A 22,762-nucleotide genomic window follows, 5' to 3' on the forward strand; every position below is an offset into this window, starting at 1 on the left:
CCATGGAAAGGCTTGCAGGCAGCTTTTAAAGGATATTGTAGTAAAGCAGCATTTCTTGTATTTATTATCTGTTTTCACAGCATCCAGAACACCCAGTCTGCTGGCATCCTTGTTTACTCTGAATCTCTCTGTCTTACAGGAAACTGTACTGATAATGTGTGTGACCTCAACGGAGACAAACTGTTAACATTAAAATGTGAATATATGTTTGTATAACAGTGTAGAAAATTCATGTTAAAATATAACTAAAATCACCCCAAAAAGTAATATGCAACCTACACAAAAAAGTTTATTTCAGCTATATTTTATAAAAGCTAATGGATATAATTTCAGCTGTAGTAAAGTCACATGATCATTTTCGGTCTGCACAATTGCAACCCTGACCGGTAGGTAAAGCTGGGTACACATATGTACAATCGTCGGGCCGTTCTTCCGATCTGCGGACGAACGGCCGTTCGATTGTATATATGTGTACGCTGTCCCGATCCCTTCGTTGCGATCGATAAACGGCCAAAAACGCTCTTGGCCGTCCACGGTCGGTCGGTCGCAGGTTCTTTGCTGCTTAATATTCTTCCGACAGGACGGCTCCATATCGAAAGAAAAGTGACATGTGTACGCACGTTCGATCAATATGCAGCCCGTTCCTGCGATCATTCCTCCCAAAAGCAGCACGCCCATGTGGGTGTTGACTAGCTGCGTCATCCCTCCATCAGCGCAGCATGTAAACAACAGGAAGTCTTCTCCCCCGTACTTTCCGCGCCATGCTGTTAAAGAATATTCGTTGTGTGTGCATTCCTTTTGAAATAAATAATCGTTGTGTGTGCATTCCTGACAGATATAGTTATAGAAGGAAGATAGATAGATAGATAGATAGATAGATAGATATGTGATGTTCATTGTTCTGCATAAACACTTAACATTTTTTAAGAAATACTGACAAAAAATACTGTGAACACTTTGTTTATTTGGGTGGTCGGACCTGAACAGAGTATCACATACAGGTGCTTGCGTGAAGGTGTAGCAGGAACGCCCACCCACCCAAAAAACATAAAAACACATTTGAACATGGTGGTGTATGTAGTGGAAAGCGGTCCCACGGCAGCAACGCATCACATGGGAACATCCCGGCCTGCTCACATGTGATGCATTGCTGCCGTGGGACCACTTGCCATGACATAAGTGCCACGTGTGAAGGTTTAGCAGGAACGCCCACCCACCCAAAAAACATGAAAACACATTTGAACACGGTGGTGTATGTAGTGGAAAGCGGTCCCACGGCAGCAACGCATCACATGGGAACATCCCGGCCTGCTCACATGTGATGCATTGCTGCCGTGGGACCGCTTGCCATGACATAAGTGCCACGTGTGAAGGTTTAGCAGGAACGCCCACCCACCCAAAAAACATGAAAACACATTTGAACACGGTGGTGTATGTAGTGGAAAGCGGTCCCACGGCAGCAACGCATCACATGGGAACATCCCGGCCTGCTCACATGTGATGCATTGCTGCCGTGGGACCGCTTGCCATGACATAAGTGCCACGTGTGAAGGTTTAGCAGGAACGCCCACCCACCCAAAAAACATAAAAACACATTTGAACATGGTGGTGTATGTAGTGGAAAGCGGTCCCACGGCAGCAACGCATCACATGGGAACATCCCGGCCTGCTCACATGTGATGCATTGCTGCCGTGGGACCGCTTGCCATGACATAAGTGCCACGTGTGAAGGTTTAGCAGAAACGCCCACCCACCCAAAAAACATAAAAACACATTTGAACATGGTGGTGTATGTAGTGGAAAGCGGTCCCACGGCAGCAACGCATCACATGGGAACATCCCGGCCTGCTCACATGTGATGCATTGCTGCCGTGGGACTGCTTGCCATGACATGCACCATTTTAAGGTGCATGCTGCTGGCCTCCAAATAAACAAGAAGGAGAAAAAAGTAAAATAAAGTACACAAACTATTTTTTGACTTTATAATGCAAACCGTTATAAATTTTTTCATATAAAGAGTGTACTACTGCTACGCCTTTTTGGATTTTCGTAATTTTTTGGGCTACGGTATGGACTTTCCCGCTTAGTTCTTGTAGACATTTATGGACTTGTGTCATGTTTTCTTGCATTGTGCTTTCGTCGCTGGACGTGTCAGGTGATGGTGTGTTCTTCTCCCCCTCTGCACTGACATCTGAAATCTCGATGATATCTATAATAAGTACAGATAAAGAAATGTTTACCTTTCCACAAATGATACGTCACTATCCCATAAAGATGATTTGCAGTATACACTCACCATCTACACTGCTGGTGATCGCAATCACTTGGTGGCCCTCTGTGGTCCCTTCCATCGGCTGCGCAGCCTGGATATCATCTATAGTGACAAGGTAAAGTGACATATTACTACCCCTTGTTGTGTGTATAAAACATGTGTTGTTCTGTTGGTGTGCTGGTACAAAACCTTACCTGTTGTACTCTCCTTCTTTATTTTTAGGTTGGAGGCCCTGTCTCTGCCTTCCTCATGTCTTCTCCTGGATTGGATTTCCTCTGAGTAAAAACAAGCAACATGTCAGCAAAACACACAAAATGTAATGGATCAAGACAGTATATTAATAAAGCCACCTAGGGCATTGGACTCACTTCTTTTAATAATTCCACGAATTTTCTTGAGCTTGGCCTGCTCCTTGTGCTTCAGGTCCGACCACCGTTTTTGGAGCTGGTATTTGGACCTTCTTTTCCCAAACTTCTCCTTTATCTCCTTGCATACACGCTGCATAATAATTTCTTTTCTATAATTTGTCTTGGGGTATGTTTTTCTCGAACAATCGTAGTCCCTTCTATCCAGCATTTTGACCATCAGTTCCACCTCTGCAGATGACATGGCGGATGCGCGCGTCACTTTTTTCTCCTTGTTGTCAGCGATTTCTTTATCTGTTGTTATCAGTGCTGAATTGGAAAACAAAGGTGCTGTACTGGCCTCCCCCATATGCGGTGGCGCCAGACCCTCCGACATGGCTCCTCGATGTCCCGTGTCTGTGTGACGCGAAGCACGTGAGTGGGGCGGAGATTCCTGTGCTCATCCAATCACTGTGTTTCAAGCCACGTTCAGCACGAAAGAATATTCCGTCGTTGCTGTTGGATTGATCGGAGCAGCGCAGCGAATTTTCCGGACTGTATCGACATTTATTTCGGTGAGTATTAAAACAAAATGTGTAGTTTTCTATGACAGGGACTTCAATCTGTGGGCCATGGGTATGCTGGGGCTTGTAGTGACCGTGTATCCTATGTCCCACAGAGTTTCAACTCCTGTACTATAGCTACAGTATATCTAGTGGCCCACAGACTGAACACATGTACATTAAATGGTTTATGGTGTGCTTTGTGTATCAAGAAAATAATATGCCTTTTTATTTTATTTTTTGGAACAGAAATTCAACCATGGCAGAAAAAAATGTCGAGTTCATGAAGGACTTCATTGAGGCCTACAGGGATCAAAATTGTCTCTGGAACACAAAATCCAGAGACCATTCCAATCGGCAGAAGAGGCTATCTGCTCTGGAGGAGCTGGTGAGGGTGAGCCAAACATACTACCCCACAGCAAATGTAGAGTGGGTCCGGACTCGGATTGCCAATATGAGGACCGTCTTTAAAAAAGAACTGAATAAGGTTGAGTCCTCAAAGCGGTCTGGGGCAGGGGCAGACCAAGTCTATGTGCCCAGGCTGTGGTACTACGACCTGCTGGCCTTCACGGTGGACCAGGAGCTGCCCAGGGATTCGGTCAGCAACACTTCAAGGAACCAGCCTGCCCCCTCCACCTCCGCGTGCAACCAAGAGGTTTCTGATGACACCATTTGCGGCACAGTAAGTAGACGGATTTTATTTTAAATTTTTTTTTCAAACCAGATAAATATAACAGCAAGTACAGTATAAAAATTGTGAACATGTAAAATTAAAAGGGGGGGTATCGCCCCCTGCAACTGACCTCTCTGTTGGGCACAACAGAGAGGTCAGTTGCAGGGGGCGATACCCCCCCCTTTTGGTTATACATCGTCAATTTGACCTTCTCTGTGGCCCTAATTCTGGTTCTTCTCAGTGGTGGAGCTATACTCTTATCCGCCTGAGAACACAGTGATCAATATTCAGACATCGCAAGTGCATTTACCACATTTTTTGTATTTGGAACTTTTGGTTGGCATTGGTAATCCCTGGTATCTACACTGTTGTAGTCTTTCTGGCGCGGATTATTGTAATATTTTTTGTTGTCTAAAATTAACGAAATAATATCATTCTGCCAATCCACAGCGCCAACACCAATAAAATACTGCATGTATTCATCCCTGTTAATTTAGCACGCATAGATGCATTTCTGGTGTTTAAATTAGTATTTGGTATGTCTGGTATCTAAATAATTAGTTTCCAGAGATGCCAGTCATAACGCCTCTTCAACTAGCTCACTTTCATCCATGGCAGCAACATGGTGGTGTGTGGGCTGCGTTCTTCTGCGTAGATATAAAAATATATGGAAGTCTTAAAAATCGATAGTGATACATCATCTTGTTTTGTTACAGCCATCGCTATTTACCGAGGAGGAATCTTCGGCATCGCTGGAGGTGGCATCACAGCTGCCTTCACCGACCCTCTGCTCCACCCCCACACCAACCGCCACGACCAGCGCTGAACCTCAATCAAGCGCTCAAAGTACAGCAGAAGCACCATCAAGAAGAGGGCGCAAAAGGCCGAGGCAGACTCCAGATGCTGCGGACGTGGCAACCACCAAGATCCTGGAGTCTGCCAACAGATTGATGAGCATGGATGAGGATGATGCGGACCGGGTGGGGAGTGTATTAGCTGACAATTTGCGAAAGTTGGACCCGGCTACAAGGGTGGAGGTAGAGCGCATATTTTATGAGACGCTGTACCGGGCCCGTGTGGGGACTCTGTCCCGGCACACACGTCTCACCGATGAGACCCCTCTGCCTAGGGTTGAATTTCAACCCATCAGCCCAGCTCCTATACCCCAACAAGCGGTATTTCACCCGGTGCAATATCCCCAGTATCAACATTTACAGCCACCAACTGGGCAAAGGCAGCACCAACCGGCAACGTTGGCTAATACGCTCCCACCAGGTCCACCTGGTGGCCCCTTCCAGAGTTTAGTGGAAAGTCCATCTCCCTCCCAACCACCGATGGATACAGGGGATTATGGGGTGGGACAAGTTTACCACCATATGTAAATATTTTATATAGTTTATTTAAGTGCATTATTGTTTTAAATATTTTTATGTTTAAGTATTTCTTTATTATTTATTTACTTGTTATTTATGTTATATTTTTTATAAGTTTATAAGTTAATAATTTATATAAAAATTAAAAATTCTGTAATCTAGTTGGTGTCCGTGTGAAAATATCATTTACCATGCAGGGTGACTATAGGGCACAGATATACATATGGGGTACATGCATGTTGTTTCAATATTTACCTTCATGTATTGCTCTTTGAGACTGTACAAAAGTACCAGGAGAAATTGGCATAGAAATAGGTGTGGTGGAGCAACTACTTGCTAGTACATAAACACCAGTACTGGGTACAGTCTGCACTCCAGGTGCCGTGGCATTGTGCCCTCCAGGAATGCCTGGCACCTGAGTACTACCACTCACTTGCCGTGATTCGGCCTCCACCTCCCCCTCCTTGCTGCAAGAAGACGCAGAGGACAACTTGTGCGGAACTGTGAGTATACAAATTTTATTGGCAAAATATTGATTATTACACACCAAAAAACAATATATTTACAATGACAAAAAGGTACATTTTTAAGCAATCATGTCATTCTGCCACTCCACAGCCCCAACACCATTGAAATAATTCAAGTACTCGTCTCTTGACAACTTTGCTTGCGTTGATGCATTTCTGGTGTTTAAATTAGTTGCCAAAGCTGTCAGACCAATAGGCTCGTCAACAACTTGGCTCTCGTCCACTGTAGCCCCCAGTTGTTGTGTGTGCACCGCTTTTCTGCGCATGTAGTTGTGCAGCACACAACAGGCCAGCACCACTTTGTCAATCTTATCTAGGCGCAGATTGATGGGACTGTGAAAAATTCTGAATTTATTACTTAGAATCCCAAACGCATTTTCAACCACTCGCCTGGCACGTGACAGGCGATAGTTAAAAATGCGTCGTTCCCTGTTCAGTGCCCTTTGTGGGTAGGGTTTAAGGACATTAGGGTGCAATGCAAAGGCCTCATCCGCCACAAAAACAAAGTTCAAACCGTGCTCATTTTCAGTCCGCTCTGGCAGATTCAGTTCATTTTTTTTCAGTTGGTCGTGGAAAAAGGTATTCTCCAGGGCTCCTCCATCTGAAACTCTACCATTTTTCCCAATGTCCACAAATATAAACTCGTATCGAGCATTAGCGATGGCCATTAGAACAATGCTGAAGAACCCCTTATAATTATAATAAAAAGATCCACTCTTTGCAGGGGGCATGATCCTGACGTGTTTGCCATCGATAGCTCCACCACAATTAGGGAAATTCCAAAGATCACGGAAATCACGTGCAATATTTTGCCACTCCTCCTTGGTCGATGGAAACTGCAATATAAAAGTATATGCGTATTAATAATCTGTTGGGTTGATTTTAGACCCATCAGCCCTCCCCCATTGCAGCCTCAAAGCTATTACCCGCCTTATCAAAATGACCCCCCACCCACTGGTGTAAAAGATTAAATCAACAGGCATTGTAAAGATATACATATAGGGTACAGGTATGTGCACAGCTATACATATGGGGGACATGTATGTAATTTCCATATTTACCTTCATGTATTTGTCCTGTAGAACTTGGACGATGGCATCACAGGTGTCTGGTATTATCAACCCCAGCGCTTGAGATGATATTGCGGTGGTGAATCTCAGGTCGGCAAGGGTCCTGCCTGTTGCCAGGTAACGCAGCGTTGCCACCAGTCTCTGCTCTGCAGAAATAGGCCTCCTGAAATAGGTGTCCTCTCTCTCTATTAAAGCGGTAACCAGTGTCAGCAGCTCCATGAAGGTAGCGTCATCCATACGGAGATAATTTCTGAAATCATCAGGATTGTTCTCCCGTATCTCCTGTAGCAATGGCATGTGGGAGAAGGTGTCTCTCCTCAGAAGCCAGTCTCTGGTCCAGCAGCTCCGATTCTTGGTCCTTTTTCTTTTTTTAATAGCCCGCAATCTAATGGCCATAGCAGCCAAAATGCACGCACGAGCCTTCCTTCTCCTCAAGCTCATAATTAAAAAGGCCCAAATGCACCGATAGACGAACGAACGTACGTACGTATATCCAGTACAGCTAGCAATGATCTGAATAGTCACGGCTCTATTCACTGTACTACACGAACGATTCTTTGTTCCGTGATCACGCCTCGTTTTGGTATGCTCTTTTAATCCAGCCCATTATGATAATGTTGTGTACATTTTTATCGTGTGAATAGCCAGAACGGGAGAGTGTGTACGGTGGTACAATCTTTTTCTTGCGATTGTTTGGACGGGAGTACATCGGACGTCGCAAGTAAAATTGTACATATGTGTACGCGCAGATCGGTCGTATGTTTCGGACGGCCGAACGTGAATTCGGTCGATCGAACGGTCGCAAGAAAAATGAAATTGTACATATGTGTACCCAGCTTTAGGCTGAAAACACTAAAAAGTATCTAGTACATAGATACACCTGTATCATCTGTTTTTTTTTCTGTTATATTTTTAATCCTGTGGTGCAATATAAATAAACTATAAAAAGAATAGTGTAGAATGGATTATAATGGATTATCTATACTTATAATAGATCAAGACTGGAAAACTTGTCTTTTATGTATGTGTGATGGTTTTATAGTATATTTGAGGTTGTCTAAAGTAAGAAGTAAATACAAGATTGTGATATAGACATACAGTACACACAACAAGATACACATGGGGTTCAGTTAAAATCGCAGGGACGTGAGTGCACTCCTTAAGGGAGATGTTTGTCAGTTGAGACAAAGCTGCAACATGGACCAAAGGTTAGTTGGGGGATTGGGACAGAATCATGACAGTGGGATGGGGCTCAAGGGTGGGGGGCCTTATCACATGTACACTTAAGGTGAGTACACACAGTGCAATATTTGCTTACAATTTTGACTAGATAGTTAAACTTGTATAGAAAGTTAGCAAAAATCGCAGTGTTAACCCTGCTTGCGATACAGATATTCCTCTAGGAGTCATTAAAGTGTGATGTTAGAAGTGTGATTAGTGCATCCTGTGCAGGGGATCCTGAACAGGCGACCATGGAGGCTATTATGCAACAGATTTTGGACTTCTTTAAACATCAGCAAACAGCAGTGAATGTTCCAGTTCTTCCAAAAATGCAGGCCTCAGACGACATGATGGCCTTTCTTACAATCTTTAAAAGAGTTGCTACCTTGTATGCATGGCCCAAAGAATCCTGCTCCTTGTGGATAATATGAGAGGCCCAAGCTGCATATGCCGCCCTCTCTCTGGAAGATGTAAAAGATTACGACAGAGTGAAGGCTGCTGTATCTGACTGGTTTGACCTTTATACAGAAGCTTACTGGCAAAAATTAATTCTTACCCTGGAGATTTTGGCCTGATAACATGCACACAAGTTGAAACAAACGGGTATGAATGGCTACTAAAGGTATCCATCCTCACCTGTGATCTGTTTGCTTGTAATCAGTGTGTGTGTATAAAAGGTCAGTGAGTTTCTGGTCTCCTGAAAGACCCTTGCATCTTTCATCCAGTGCTGCACTGACGTGTCTGGATTCTGAGTCATGGGGAAAGTAAAAGAATTGTCAAGTGATCTCTGGGAAAAGGTAATTGAACTGTATAAAACAGGAAAGGGATATAAAAATATATCCAAGCAAAATTATGCTGAAGCCTATATATATAGATAGATAGATAGATAGATAGATAGATAGAAAGATAGATACCACTGGTAACTGGCACTCCCAGACTGTGTTTTGAGAATCTGGTGCCCTCCGGTGAGCTGGACCTAGTTGCGTTTGTATGTGCATAACACATGATGTCACACTCACTGGCTAAAAAACTGTATGAAAAACATTTTTAATGTATAGCCATGCTATATATCATTTATTGAGCATGCTAATTATTGAGCATGCTAATTAGCATCCTAGTGTTTTGTATGCATTTTCAGGGGGAAATTTACTAAGATCGAATGGCTACGAATGCACATATTCGTAGCCATTTGATGTCAATTACTGGCCGTGAATTAGCTTTTGCTCAAACAGCCAGCTGTGTCATGTCACTGCCGGTGGACACATATTATATAAGGTCCCTCGGCCATAACATGATCACCCTAGCTGGTCAGCACAGGCAGGGTCCCTGGGGGAGTGGGGAATCCCCAATAAAGGGGTCCCCCCAAGGTGGGCATTGGGCACAGCATGTGGGGCATTAATGGGCCTGCCGGGTCTTGTAGTTCTACAACAGAACCAATAGCCCAATAAAGCACACACCTAGAAAAAGAAAACTTTAATACTTTAATAATACTACAATCACCCATCCATACTTATCTATAGGATCAACCGTAGGCCTGTCCTCTTCTCCAGTAGAAATCCATAGGGTACCTTTGAAAATAAATTACAGTATACTTACCAGCTCCTCCCGCATAGATAGCATCCTCTTCTCCATAGTAGTAGTAGATTCTCGAGGGGGGGGGGGGGTAAAAAAAACAAAACGAGTGTCCCGCTCCACTGGACTGAGGAGCTTCCCCGGTGACATCATTCACAGGGTCCTCCCTGTGCCAATTGGGAGCTAGTTACGGAGGAGCTCTGTTGCTCATGCATGGCTCCATAGACACCTATGTTAAAGATTAACATGGGCGTCTAGGGTTGGTTCCCACCATAGGTGCCCATGTGTGCCTTGTTTGCCATTATGGGACATTTCTCATAGCTCAACAGCAAAGGCAGAATGTCAGGAAAACAGGATAGATGAGCATGGCTACATCTGTACCCTCAGTGTACTTTGACTGCTTCTATGTGCTTCCTCCAATCCCTGTCCCAGCCCCCTTGGTGCTGGGAGCCGCAAGTAAAAAAATCATCTACATCACCATGACAAATGACACATTCCAAATCAACCTGCACTTAAAAAAAAAGGCTAATTATAGGGGGAAAAGCCACAACTTGTGTTTACTTTCAAACACTGAATGAGGTCCTTTGTGTCTACAACCATCAGACATCTAAACTATTGTATTCCCTTGGGATATGAATGGCCACATCTGTTTAATTTAGCCACCTATGGGAATCAGCCAAATGCATAGATCTTACTGCATGTGTCCAGCTTCATTTTACAGTGTGAGGTGAGTTATGAGAGCTGACCCGGGGCACTGAGATTTCTCGTTTGAAAAATAGAACATTATAAACTGTTGGTTCTAATAAATTGCAAGTTTGTGTGTGTGTAGGGAGGGGGGGGGGGTGTAGTTTGCTGTCGTTTGCTGTACATGAGGGCAATATAATGTATTTATTAATAAAGATTTTGTTTTTGATCATTTTTATCACATTGTGAGATCAGAACTGAAATTCAATATATTTTTTTTCATATTTAAATGATAAAGATTGTCCTTAGGCCTTTTTGTTCCAATGTGGGACAAAGTTCTGTAACAACATTAAACATATTTATATAGAATATATTGGTTTCTGAACCAAGTACAGTATATATATTCAGGATATTATTTTTTTTACTGGTCCTAAACATATAGGAACTGCTCAAATAAAAAGACAAAGTAAAAATAAATATATATATAACTGCAAAAGCCCCATCGCATTTCAGTTCCATAAAAACTAAAAGACCAACTCAATTATTTGCAGAACAAAGGGGCATATTTTGCCCGAGGTAGCATAACCAATAGGTTGGATTTTAAAGCTGTAAAGTCAATTCCAGTTAACATGCAGCAAGTTTATATCAAATTCCACTGTAAAGTGTGTGTATGTATTCAATTAAATGTCACATTAGAGGTGATTGAGACAGTAGGCAGAATCGACATATGAGTGTGTCTAGTGTTATAAAGAACATGTGTTCTTGAAATGCCTGCCATCCCCCTAAACTCGTTTTGTTTAAACAGATTCTTTAAAGTAGACTGAATTTCCTCAATTGTCCTATGAGAACAAAGCGTGAAATCATTGCTGTAGCTGCAGTTCTTGTTTAGCCAGATGTCCAATTTCAAAATCATTCACAGGACTCTTTTCTGAAAAGATTTACTGTATAATCGGGAAAATGCAGAAAGAATCCAGTTGTCGTTGGTTATTGTTAAAGAAAAAAAATACACTATATAGAGGATTGATCTTGACATTAGTAATTATGAATATATATTGTTTCTGAAATAATACATACAAAAATAAAAGCTGTAAACTTGTCTATGCTCTTTTCCAAACACTATTGTTTCTTCTAACAGGTAAAGGACTTCATACACGCAGAGCTGCTGGCTCTCCTGTATTCCTCTGAGGACCAAAACACTTTGATGGAGGAGTCACCTGAACAGGCTCAAAAGCGAGATGAGATGCTCCGCATGCGTCATGCTTTAAAGGAAGCTCTGGAGATCATCGGTGACATCAGCACAACCACCATCCCCACCCCGCTGCCACCTCCTGTAGATGATTCCTGGATGCAGTGTCATTGGTATAGTAAAAATAAATATATTTTATTGGAGTGCTATTTGTTAAAACGACATGATAAGCAGGAGAAAGCCATACTATTAAATGCATCTGTATATCAGCCTGGCAGCCATGTTTTTATCTTTCGGAGGGAAAAGTCCCTATTTTGGACCCATATCTTCATATTCCTCCATCCTTTCAAAGTGTTTGATTTTTATGACTTTTCCAAAAGAAAGAGTACAAACACACACATGTGTGTTAAAATAAAGCTATGCTCGCACTATACAATCGATGGACAGCTGTTGTGATTCCTGAAACATTTATTATATTCATTAGGAGTGTCTATATACCTTCATGTTATATTGGAAGAAAACGGTCTCATCTCCAGTTTTTTGTCCAGCTGAATATTATTCAGAAGCTATGGTATAACATAGGACAAATAGTGATGCGTACACGCACTTTTTGGATAGATGATTTTTGTGTATTTCAAGTTTGATTTTAAGTTGTGTACATAGGAATCGGCACTTCGGTATGGACAAATGTAGTTAAATCAAGAGTAAAATCAAATCAAAAATGTTCACCTTGCTTAAGACATAAGGGTTAGAAAGAAGATGGGATGTAGTCAGGATCCTGACAGTTAGAACCTGACGGAATATTGTCAGCAGGACCCTGCTGGTCAGAAGATACGTACCGCTGGTAAGTACTAGGCTTAGGGCTAGGGTTAGATACCAGAGGCGGATTTAAGGGTCAGCCACCCCTTTTAAATAGAGCAGCTGCCAACTTTTTGGACATCCCACACACCAGGACTTGTAGCAGAAAGAGGAGGGCATAAAAACGAGGCGAAAGAGCCTCACAGACTTTCAGTGCTAGGATATATGGCACCTAATAAGGTGGGAATGCCAGACCCCACTTGAGATTACTAAACAAGAGGAGCTGGTTACCTTATGCCAGTGTCACTGTTGCAAGGGTATCCCAGGGACTTATTTTCTGACTGCAGGGGCAGCCACCATTGACTAGGAAAGTCTGCCCCTTAAAGCCTGGTCTAATAGAAGTTTTTCTGAGGGGGGAAGTGGCATTTAAGGCAGATGGCATGGGAGAGCCCTCTGTTTGGAACAACAGAAATCAGCATTGTATAATGTGGAGATGGTGCTGGGGGTGTGACTCAGTGTAAGAGCCAGCACCATAGAATTGAGTGACAGAGGTGCTTACCATTGGACAGGGTGGAGCTACACGAGGAGAGTGCAGACAAAATTCTGAAGAGATGGGGGGAAGGAATCTTGAAATTCACACCGTAATTACACACATATATCATGAGGTGCTATCATGCTCGGACTTGTAGTTTTACAAAGAAAGGAATACAGTGCTGATGCACACCCCACAATATTAAGCTCTACTATCTCATATTGAGAAATATTTGAGGTTCTTGGTATATTTACTAAGAAATATTAGCCCACCAACCAGCATCTAGGTGACCTCATATCTTCTTGTGGGTCCCTAATACTAAGTTTGAATCTGGGGCATGGGACTCCAAAAAGTTGACAAAAGCCAGTCATTCCAGGGCACGAAAAGCTTTATAGGAAGAAAATAGAAACCGGGAGTACGGACCCGCAATTTCGGAAGTGGCTGCAGACAGCCCTGGAGCTGAAGCTGCGTCTGAAATGAGAAGCCGTGGACCCGGACTAAATAGTAAGGGATAGCTAGCAACCCACTACACTATGGCAAACTCCCACTGCATTATGACAAAGTAACCACATACTGTTAAGCCGGATACTTCACTAGAGTATTTCAACAAAAGAGCTTACATTTTATGTTAAATTGTTATGCTTAATATTAATCAATTTTAAACCTCACAGAGCTGCTGTATATAGGAAACAAGAAGTACCCTTTTTTCTTTACTGTAAGACCGACTGTAACTAACAGAGAAATCTCAGGAGTAAAGTATAAGGTGTGGGGAAATTTGCCCCAGTATTCTTTTGGTGCACAGACTGAAAACCGTGCTGGGCCATAAGTCACTATGGCATGCTGCGAGGCACAGGGTTTATGACCTGACAATCACCCCATCTTTGAGCAACTGCCTGCTGACGTTCTCAGTCCTGTTGTGGCTTGTATAAATTATGGAACATTACATGCTTGTTTAAAAAAAAAAAAAGGTAAATAATAAACACCTCTTTAAAAAACCAATGAGTAAACATCTTATCCCGCACGGGTCTTTCTCATCTTGATAATGAGGTACACACAGATCAGCGTCGTTGTGATTTCTCATTATTTCTAAAGTGAGAAAATATGCAAATTCTCCGTAAGGACTCCCCTTGTGATGTGGCTCCCACTTTGCAAATTTGAACAATGCTTAAGTGCGGTGGTGGATCTGATCTCTCCACCACCTTTTCAACCACCATTAGTCACTACATTGGGTTTTATTTACTAAAATGGGAGTTCTTTTGAAGTTAAAATGTTGCCCATAGCAGCCAATCAAAATCTACTTCTGGTACTTGTGTAGTTTCACGGCGCCGGGGGCATGTAAAAGTGGACACCCCGGGCACACCGCTGACGTGCCGGGGCTTCTAAACTACACACCCCGGCACACCGCTACCAAAGGGGGAGTCCCCCATGCAGACGCTAAATTTAGACGCAAATGCGTCTGAAAACCGGACTACCTGCAAGCCGCTACGATAAAGCGTCTGAAACCTGTCTACCTGCTAGCCGCTACGAAGGGGTCGTGTCCCCCATGCAGACGCTAAAACTTAGACGCTTTAGCGTCTGAAAACTGGACTACCTGCTAGCCGCTAACAAGCCGGGGTTTCTGGACTTAGGCGCTAAAGCGTCTGAAACCCGACTAACTGTTAGCCGCTAAGAAGCTGGGGTTTCTGGACTTAGACGCTAAAGCCTCTGAATTTAGTTGGGACTAGGGGTACAACAAAATTTAGATGCTAAAACATCTAAATTTAGTTGGGTCTAGGGGTACACTATTGAAACCTGTCCACAGTGGCACTAGTCGACACAACAGCTATCGACCTTGTAAATTCCACTATCCACGCAAACCCGAAGCGTGGCGAGCGCAGCGGTACGCGTCCTACGACCTTTTTCATAACCCCACTATCCACGTCGGCGTGGAGTTGAGAATAGAAAGTGTGGCGAGCGCAGCGGGCTCGGTGGTATGCGTCTTACGACCTTTTCATACCCCCACTATCCACGTCGACGTGGAGTTGAGAATAGAAAGTCTGGCGAGCGCAGCGAGCCACCGAGCCCGCTGCGCTCGCCACACTTTCTATTCTCAACTCCACGCCGACGTGGATAGTGGGTTTATGAAAAAGGTCGTAGGACGCGTACCGCTGCGCTCGCCATGCTTCAGGTTGGCATGGATAGTGGAATTTACAAGGTCGACAGCTGTTGCGTCGACTAGTGCCACTGTGGACAGGTTTATGCACAGTGCATATGGATTCAGACGCTAAAACGTCTAAATTGTAGCGTCTGCATTTCGGACACCCCCTTTGATAGCGGTGTGCTGAGTTTAGACAGAATTAGACGCTACGCTGATAATGCAGCGCTGCGCTGAGAACAGCTAGAGCGGCACGCGCACACGCTACGCTGGTAACGTAGCTCTGAGAACAGCTAGAGCGGCACGCGCCCAGAGTATGGCAGGCTGCCAAGCTTCAAACAGACTGTGCGCGCGGCGGCGCCGAGAAACTACACAAGTACCCCGCGAGGGGACGCGTGAAGTAATGCGCGGCTGCTCGCCACTCTTCAGGCTCGGTGGCTCGCCGCGCTCGCCACACTATATGAAATCAACCCCACGCCCACGTGGATAGTGGGGGTATGAAAAGGTCACGCTTCGGGTTGGCGTTGATCGTGGGATCGCGTTAACAATGGGGGGGGGGGCATTTGACCCATCAGGGCTGGGAAACAATAAAAATTGGGGTCTGGGGGCCATTTAACATTGGGGCCAATGTAAAATCGGGTCTCAGGGACCATTTCTCAGCGGCGCGATTTTTTTGGACCCGATAAATACAATCATGATCGCAGGCGCCGTGCTAGGAAATAAGTACCAAAAATTGCTTCACTGTGCAAACATTGGTGCTGCTTCAACCTATAAATCGAGTACATTATCCCTCCATATCATTCTCATTGTTCCTTTCCATACAGTAGTTCCCTAATTGGCACCTCTCTAGCTCTCTTACTGCCACCTACATCTATACTGTATCTCTACTGTAACTCTTTGCCTACCCCCTAACTGTCTCATCATCCCCTGAGCAACCCCCCATACACATCTCTCTCATTACATCTTCTGCATTGCCCACTGATCCTCAATATTATAGCTCTCTCATTGCACCTTCATATATCTCAATGGGGGAGATAGGTGGAGGTAACGTTAAGAAAAATAACATACCAGCCAATCAGCTTATAACTGCCATTTTACAAGTATGATTGAAAAAATAACAGTTTGGGTCTTATTGGTTGGTTCTTTCTCTATGGCATAATGCCAGAGTCTATTTGCAGTCAGAGAGGAGGGGGCCCGTGGATGCTCTCTCTTAAAATACCCCTGTGTATATGAACGATGTCTTCAGCATTATACTGTTTAACATTTAAAAACAGATTTAAAAACAACAACGCAATTCCTCTGTAGTCTGTGACTGAGCAGAACACGGAGGTTGTAAGTGGGAATACCTCCTGATATCGCCGCAGCCTCGGTTATCTCAGACAGCAGTCCACAGAGTCAGGTGTAAGTGAAATATATTCTTGACATGGGGAAAGTGTCCTTTCCCCGTGAATCTGCCTCTGGTTTTGCAGACACTCACTGCACACATTGCTTTTACAATATGTTCTTTAATAATGACATGCTTTTTATTTGAATGGTTTGCTTGGGTGAAAGACATATACACTATATTTAACTTCTTATGGTTTTGTTATTGATAAAGGTCTCCATCTTCAAGTCCGACAAGCCAGAAGAAAGCAGCTCAGCCTTCTACCCAAATATGGTCATCAGTTTCACTGGCAAGCCGTGGTCCTGTTCTTGTTGTCCCACCATTGGGAACTCAGCTTGGAGCCCCTCCTATTCCTTCCCGTCCTGGACCTTTACCTAATGCTAATGATGCATTTTCGACACCACTGCAGATTTCTTCTCGTCCAGCACGTGCCCCGCCAAATGTTCCCAGGTAAAACTCAACGTAATTTACTGATGGCTAATTGAGAGAGTTACATTTTGTATGGGGTGTGTACTTCAAAGTGAGATCTATATTGCAGTGTAAAAATAAAGCAGCCAGTATTTACCCTGCACAGAAACAAAATAACTCACCCAAATGTAACTCTCTGCACATGTTACATCAGCCCCACCTGCAGTGCACATGTTGTCCATTAGAAAGTGAATTTGCCTTTGCGAGTCAACCAGAATATCCCCTCTGTGTGTTAATGTCTGTTATCCCGGTAAGTTAATGGATATTAAAAATAGGTTCTGGTGAGAAAGGGGCTGGCCTGAAATAGCCTCATGCGATAAAGCTCATGGCTACCACCCTTTTTACACCCACTATTAACGTAACATGTTTGTTGTATGCAGAAAAGTGTCAAAATGCTGTGTTTTTTTATGTTCTACAGTTTGTACTGTAATTAAAACCTTATAGTGATAGACAGTAAAGATCATAAGCCAACTGCAAAATGCCAAACAAACAGAGCGTTTAATTTTGCACAAGTTCACCGAATTGCCCATGCCGTGCATAACAAGGAAAAGTCTCATGTTCTAGTTCCCATTAAATAAGTCTACTACTGTACTTTTAGTTGCTTTTGCAAAACTAATGTCAAATGAGATATTAGAAAGAGGGGGTGAGCGATCGCACTGGAATTCAACTAAATATTGTCATTTTACCCCTTTATCAATATTGTAATGACATTATAAGTAGAGTGGGGTGTGTTACCGCCAGACAGTAGGAAGGTAGAGTCAGAGACACAACAGAAAGTCTGTTTTTGCAGTGCACATAGAGAGAAAAGACTTCTTAAAATATAACCTTTATTATGGATTTCAATTTAAAATGTATTTGCGAAATGATAAAATCGACATACAACAAAAATCACACAGGACTTCTTAAAAAGGAAAGTAAATTTCCTAACGTCACGGGGGGATAGGCACATAGGATTTTATTATAATCAGGGATCTGTAAGATCTGTCAGGATGTAAGGTGTATACCAAGTCACAGTGTGATCACAATACAATTGCTGAAATATCCAGCTTGTGCTTGGCAGTGTGTATTGAATTTTATTGTAATCAGGAATCTGTCAGATCTACCAGATTGTATAGTGTGTATCAAATCATAGTATAATTACAATGTAACTGCTAAAGTGCTCAAATAGTACTTGGCAGTGTGATTTAACAATGGGGAACCGTGTCCCCTTTATTCCACACCGCCTGGGTCTAGAGATGTTCGGGGGAGACCGGGTGCGGGCAGCGTCCTGGCCGCTCCTGTCGCCTCCTTTCACAACGAAAAATAATAGGCAAAGAAAATGGATAACAATCTAATTCTAAGAGAACAATAGGTCCTAAATTCCAAAGTAAGGATTAGTGTTGTTGCTTCCAATCTAATGCCATTACAGGATTATGCAATGAAAGCAGCCTCTCTATCTACTGTTGTCTGCACCGTATGCAGTTCCTAAGGGGTGACTGGCACAGCACTCCGGCTGTCAGTGCCTGAGACATACACTACGCACACCACTGACAGATCTATGGCCATACACTATTATAAATACATTGTCCCCGCTTTCCCCCGCTAACTGGACACGCCAACGCGCGTTGCGCAAACTGCTTTTTTTAATGTCAAATGAGCATTTCATACATAGCAATACAGTATCACAACACAACACAACAGTACTAACACGTTTCAACTGGAATGAAACAGAGGTTATTCCTATAAGGAGGGACATAACAAAGGCTAAATATACTATTAAGGGTACTATATTGCAGACTACTGAGGAGGAAAGGCATCTAGGAGCCATTATTTCCAGTAACTTAAAGGCAGGGAAGCAATGCAACAAAAGTAATAAGTAAGACAAGTCAGATGTTTGGTTGTATAGGATAAAGAATTAGTAGCAGGAAAATCAGTAATAATGCCACTGTATAGGTTATTGGCACAGCCTTATTTGGAATAATGTTTTCAGTTCTGGAGGCCAATACTCCAGAAGGATATAATACATTAAAGTACTAAAAAAGGGCAACTAAAATGGGGCATGGTCTATATCACAAAACTTACCCAGAAAGACTACAAGATCAGAACATATTACAAATGTCTACTTGGTATAAGTGTTGTTTTTAAAATGATTGTCAATGCTGTACTTTCCAGGTGAACGCTTATTTCCATACGGCCTATCTACGCTCATCTGGATATATGTGGTTTGTGATCTATGATTCATTTGTTAAACTATAAATAAACAATAAACAATAAAAAAAACTTCATAACATGTATAGTTTGGAGCAGAGAAGGGAAAGGAGGAATTGATATATACAGTACCAAGGGTTTTAAGAACATACTAGTGGGAAACATTCTTCAAAAGAAGAGAAGTATTAATACTCGAGAACATGCCCTGAAAATGGAGGGAGGCAAATTTAGGAGAAATGTAAGAGAAATGAGTGGTTAATGGATAAGTAGAATAGCATCTAAGGTGGTGGATGCAGAATACAATTAGCCCTCAGGGATAATTTACAGGCGCTGCTGTGGGTTTTTCTCAATTAGCATCAGTTTAATTATAGGTATAGTCAGTGCCTTGTATACAAAAAAGAGAAAGAAAAGAATAAACTGATGTCACACGGTGTGTCATTTTCTGGGGTTTCCATCTATCTGCAAAACATTGGTGCAGGACTCCCCCTGAAAAGTGGTTTATTGAAAAACTGTCCATCTGCACATACTTCCATTTATTTGCCAGCACCAAAACACCAAGGCCCTTATTCTGGTTCACTCGCAAATTCCTTCTCAAATGGACAAAACCATGTACACTGCAGGGGGGCAGATGTAACTTGTACAAGGAATTTGCCTTTGCAAATGAACCAGAATAAGGGTCCAGTTCCATTATAGGAACAGGATCCTATATGAAGAAAAAAGGGGTGTCTCCCTCATTTATTGCCCAAACTCAATTAAAGCGTTATATGTTATCACTTTTTAACAGTTTAATATATCATTTTTAATTATTTTTTATTGTTTTATTTTATGTTAATAAATGCATTGTTTCTGAAAATTACACGCTGTGTGACATCAAACCTTTCCTCAGAGAGCTGCTTGCAGAACACAGGAAACGCCTTATACAGTATCAATGCAAATTGTTTCCATTGTGTGGTGCCCCAGGCAGTAGAGTTAATAATGCCCTCATGTAAGCACCATACCAGTCACTGCTGAGCGGCCATCTTGTGCTCCTATGGAGCTAACATAGTACCGTAGGAACATAATAGCAGGACACCTGAGCAGCTCCTCTCTTTTCTCCCTGTGACCCCTCTTCTCTAAACCTGATTTGTGGCCTATGTGGTCTCCATGCCATGGCCTGAGAATAAATCCTTGAAGATGGACACTATGGTTGAAATTTAATAGGATGAGAGATTCAGAAAGTGAGCGATTTGGTAAAAAATCTCCAGTTTTTTTAAAGCAGCAATCATTTACAGTTCAAAATCAAACTGGTTTTGCAGTGTAAATGAGTGCCGCTTTAAAAAAACTTGGAGATTTCTTACCAAATACCTCACTTTCTGAATCTCTCATCCAATTACATTTCACCTTAGACTGACACTAGCACCATGTGAGAGAGGGAGCAAACAGCAGCTGCCAGCAAATGGTTATTAGCAGATGACAGGAGGAGGATCCAGTGGACAGACCGGACCCTTTAACATTAGAGAGGGGTAGACTCATATGTCCAGGATACAAAGACGGGACTGGAGCAGGAAAGGACCAGTGCTGCCAAAAATAATAGTTAAAATGGTGGCAGTGGTTATACACTGGCTCAGGAATCTCTGGCAGCACACTTGAGAACAACTCACGGCACACTAGAGTGTCATGGAACACTGGTTGATAAACGCTGGCCTAAAGGATAAAAAGGCAGACGAGACGGGACAAAGTGGTTCTTATATGCTTTCAACTTCTATGTTTCTATGTAAAAACATTAGTTGTGAGTGTCACGTCATTACAGCACAAACAAAATCCTGTAAATTCTTGTAAACTTTTCAGGACCTTATAGGTATAGAAAATCACGACAGTAATGTTATTTATTCAGGATACTTTACAGACTTGAGTTGTGTTTAGAGTCCCATCAAACACCTATAGGGGCTATTTAAGAAGCAAAAGTCTGCCTGCTCACAGTGCATTTGTGTGAATGATGAAGAATGCTCATGCTCTGCTTTGTAAGGCTTTCATTCTGAAAGTGCTCCAGATTTCTGTGTCCAGCTGGAACGGTTCATGGTGGAGTGGATTAAAATGTCACTTATTTTAAAAGTCCTGCATGCTATTACTGCCTACTATCACTTTAGGGTTGCTTTTCTTTATTTTTATCATAGATTTCAAGTATTCAATATTTTATAGTGAAATACTGATCGGTTTAAGCCTTGTGTACGTGCTAAATTAATAATTTAGCAATATATTTATTAAATGTATTAAAATGATATATGTCAATGTTTCTAATGCACCTTACTTGCCTACTTTTGTGCTTTCCTCTCTGGGAGAAGCCCAGAGAGGAGATGTAGGTGGGCTGTGATGGGGTCAGGGCTGGACTCTGCAATATAAAGGCCTGCCCCTAGTGGCAAAATGCTGTAAATCGCACATAATTGAAAAAAAGGGCAGGGTCAAAATAAAGCTATAACAATAGAATCAGGTCTCTAGGACCCTATGTGCTGACTGCAGATTACCAGTAACATTATCCCCATTCTGCACACTTGGGTGGGAAATGGGAATACTGCCCACTCTTGGCTGTGTTAAGGTCTGGGCCGGTGTAAGACTTCTCGGGACCCCAGATAAAACGTCACCCCCACTGCTCCCCCCCATTCCCCAACCCTACATTGACTTCAATACCAACCTTCCAGCCCCGAAGGCTGGAGGTGGTGTTAGAAGTTCCACAGCCACAACCTACATTAAGTACAACAGCGATATCTTCTTCATAGGCATCCTTCATTTTGAGATAGGCAAACTCATGGTGCCCTAGGCAGCTGCAAAAAGCTGCCAAATGGTATGGTTAGGGTTGTGTTTCCCCACTTGTTATATAATACCAGCCTAGGCTCATCGGTCCACAGCTAGTTAATGATACTTACACAGTATGTGCTTATTACAGAAACAAACCTGCACAAATTATCCGATAGATATCAATGACAGGTGTAATCTACCCAAATTGACTGCAAAACAGGCCTTTAAATTTACCTCAAAAATTGCAAATCTGAAAACAGATATTTGTGTACCACTTTTTATACTGTAGGTGCTCTAAATATATTAATGACTGGCCATGTTTTGCCTTTTTGTTTGAGTGATGGCAGCAGCTGTCACCATAACTCTCAATTTTATGTCTCCACCCTCTACTGCTCCTAGTCATCCAATAGTAACACACCACTAGAACCTGTACAATAATGCTACTCATCCTTTTTTTTTTTTTTTTTCTTGGGGGGTCTGGAATATTTGACTTGAGCACGGACTTCTAACAACTGGACAATTGCATTCTTCCCAGTTCACATTTGTTCTAGATAACATTGTAGGAGTTCATGGTTGCATTGATGAACTCTCCTATTGGGAGCTTTTCAAATGCTGGTACAGAAGAGCCAGACAGTTTGAGTGACTCTTCCACAGCTTGTCCCATTGCATTTCAAGCTCTACCGATACTGGAGGAGTATTTTAATGGACAGCTGCTTATAGTGGCATTCAGTCCTCCACAATCAGCTGGTTGATGATCTTGAATGCCTTTCACAGCTCTGTCATAGGTTTCTTGCTAGTTTTCCTCCCATGCATCATGAGGGAGTTTGTCATGTGTATAGAAATTAGACACTGAGCAAGGGAAATACATTGTGGCATATTTCCTCAACTTTGTGAAAGAAACATTGTACATCTCTCCTTAACCACAATATAATCATGCAATGATATGTAATTGATCTAGACATCATTCATATTTTATATGGGCATGTCCCCCCATTTTCCAAG

General features: G+C 42.7%; 1 protein-coding gene across 5 annotated transcripts in view; it reads left to right on the forward strand.

The window, feature by feature from the left end:
* Positions 1-22,762, forward strand: part of DNM3 (dynamin 3) — a 359,404-nt gene that overhangs the window by 273,161 nt on the left and 63,481 nt on the right. For all 5 annotated transcript variants that reach the window (XM_083157019.1, XM_083157020.1, XM_083157022.1 and 2 more), the window contains 2 exons: positions 11,435-11,658; positions 16,547-16,783. In XM_083157019.1, the coding sequence (XP_083013145.1) occupies positions 11,435-11,658; positions 16,547-16,783 (461 nt within the window). The remainder of the gene's footprint in view (positions 1-11,434; positions 11,659-16,546; positions 16,784-22,762) is intronic.

Source organism: Crinia signifera, chromosome 8 (assembly GCF_055691185.1).
Source record: "Crinia signifera chromosome 8, ASM5569118v1, whole genome shotgun sequence".
In the NCBI taxonomy this organism is placed as follows: domain Eukaryota; kingdom Metazoa; phylum Chordata; class Amphibia; order Anura; family Myobatrachidae; genus Crinia; species Crinia signifera.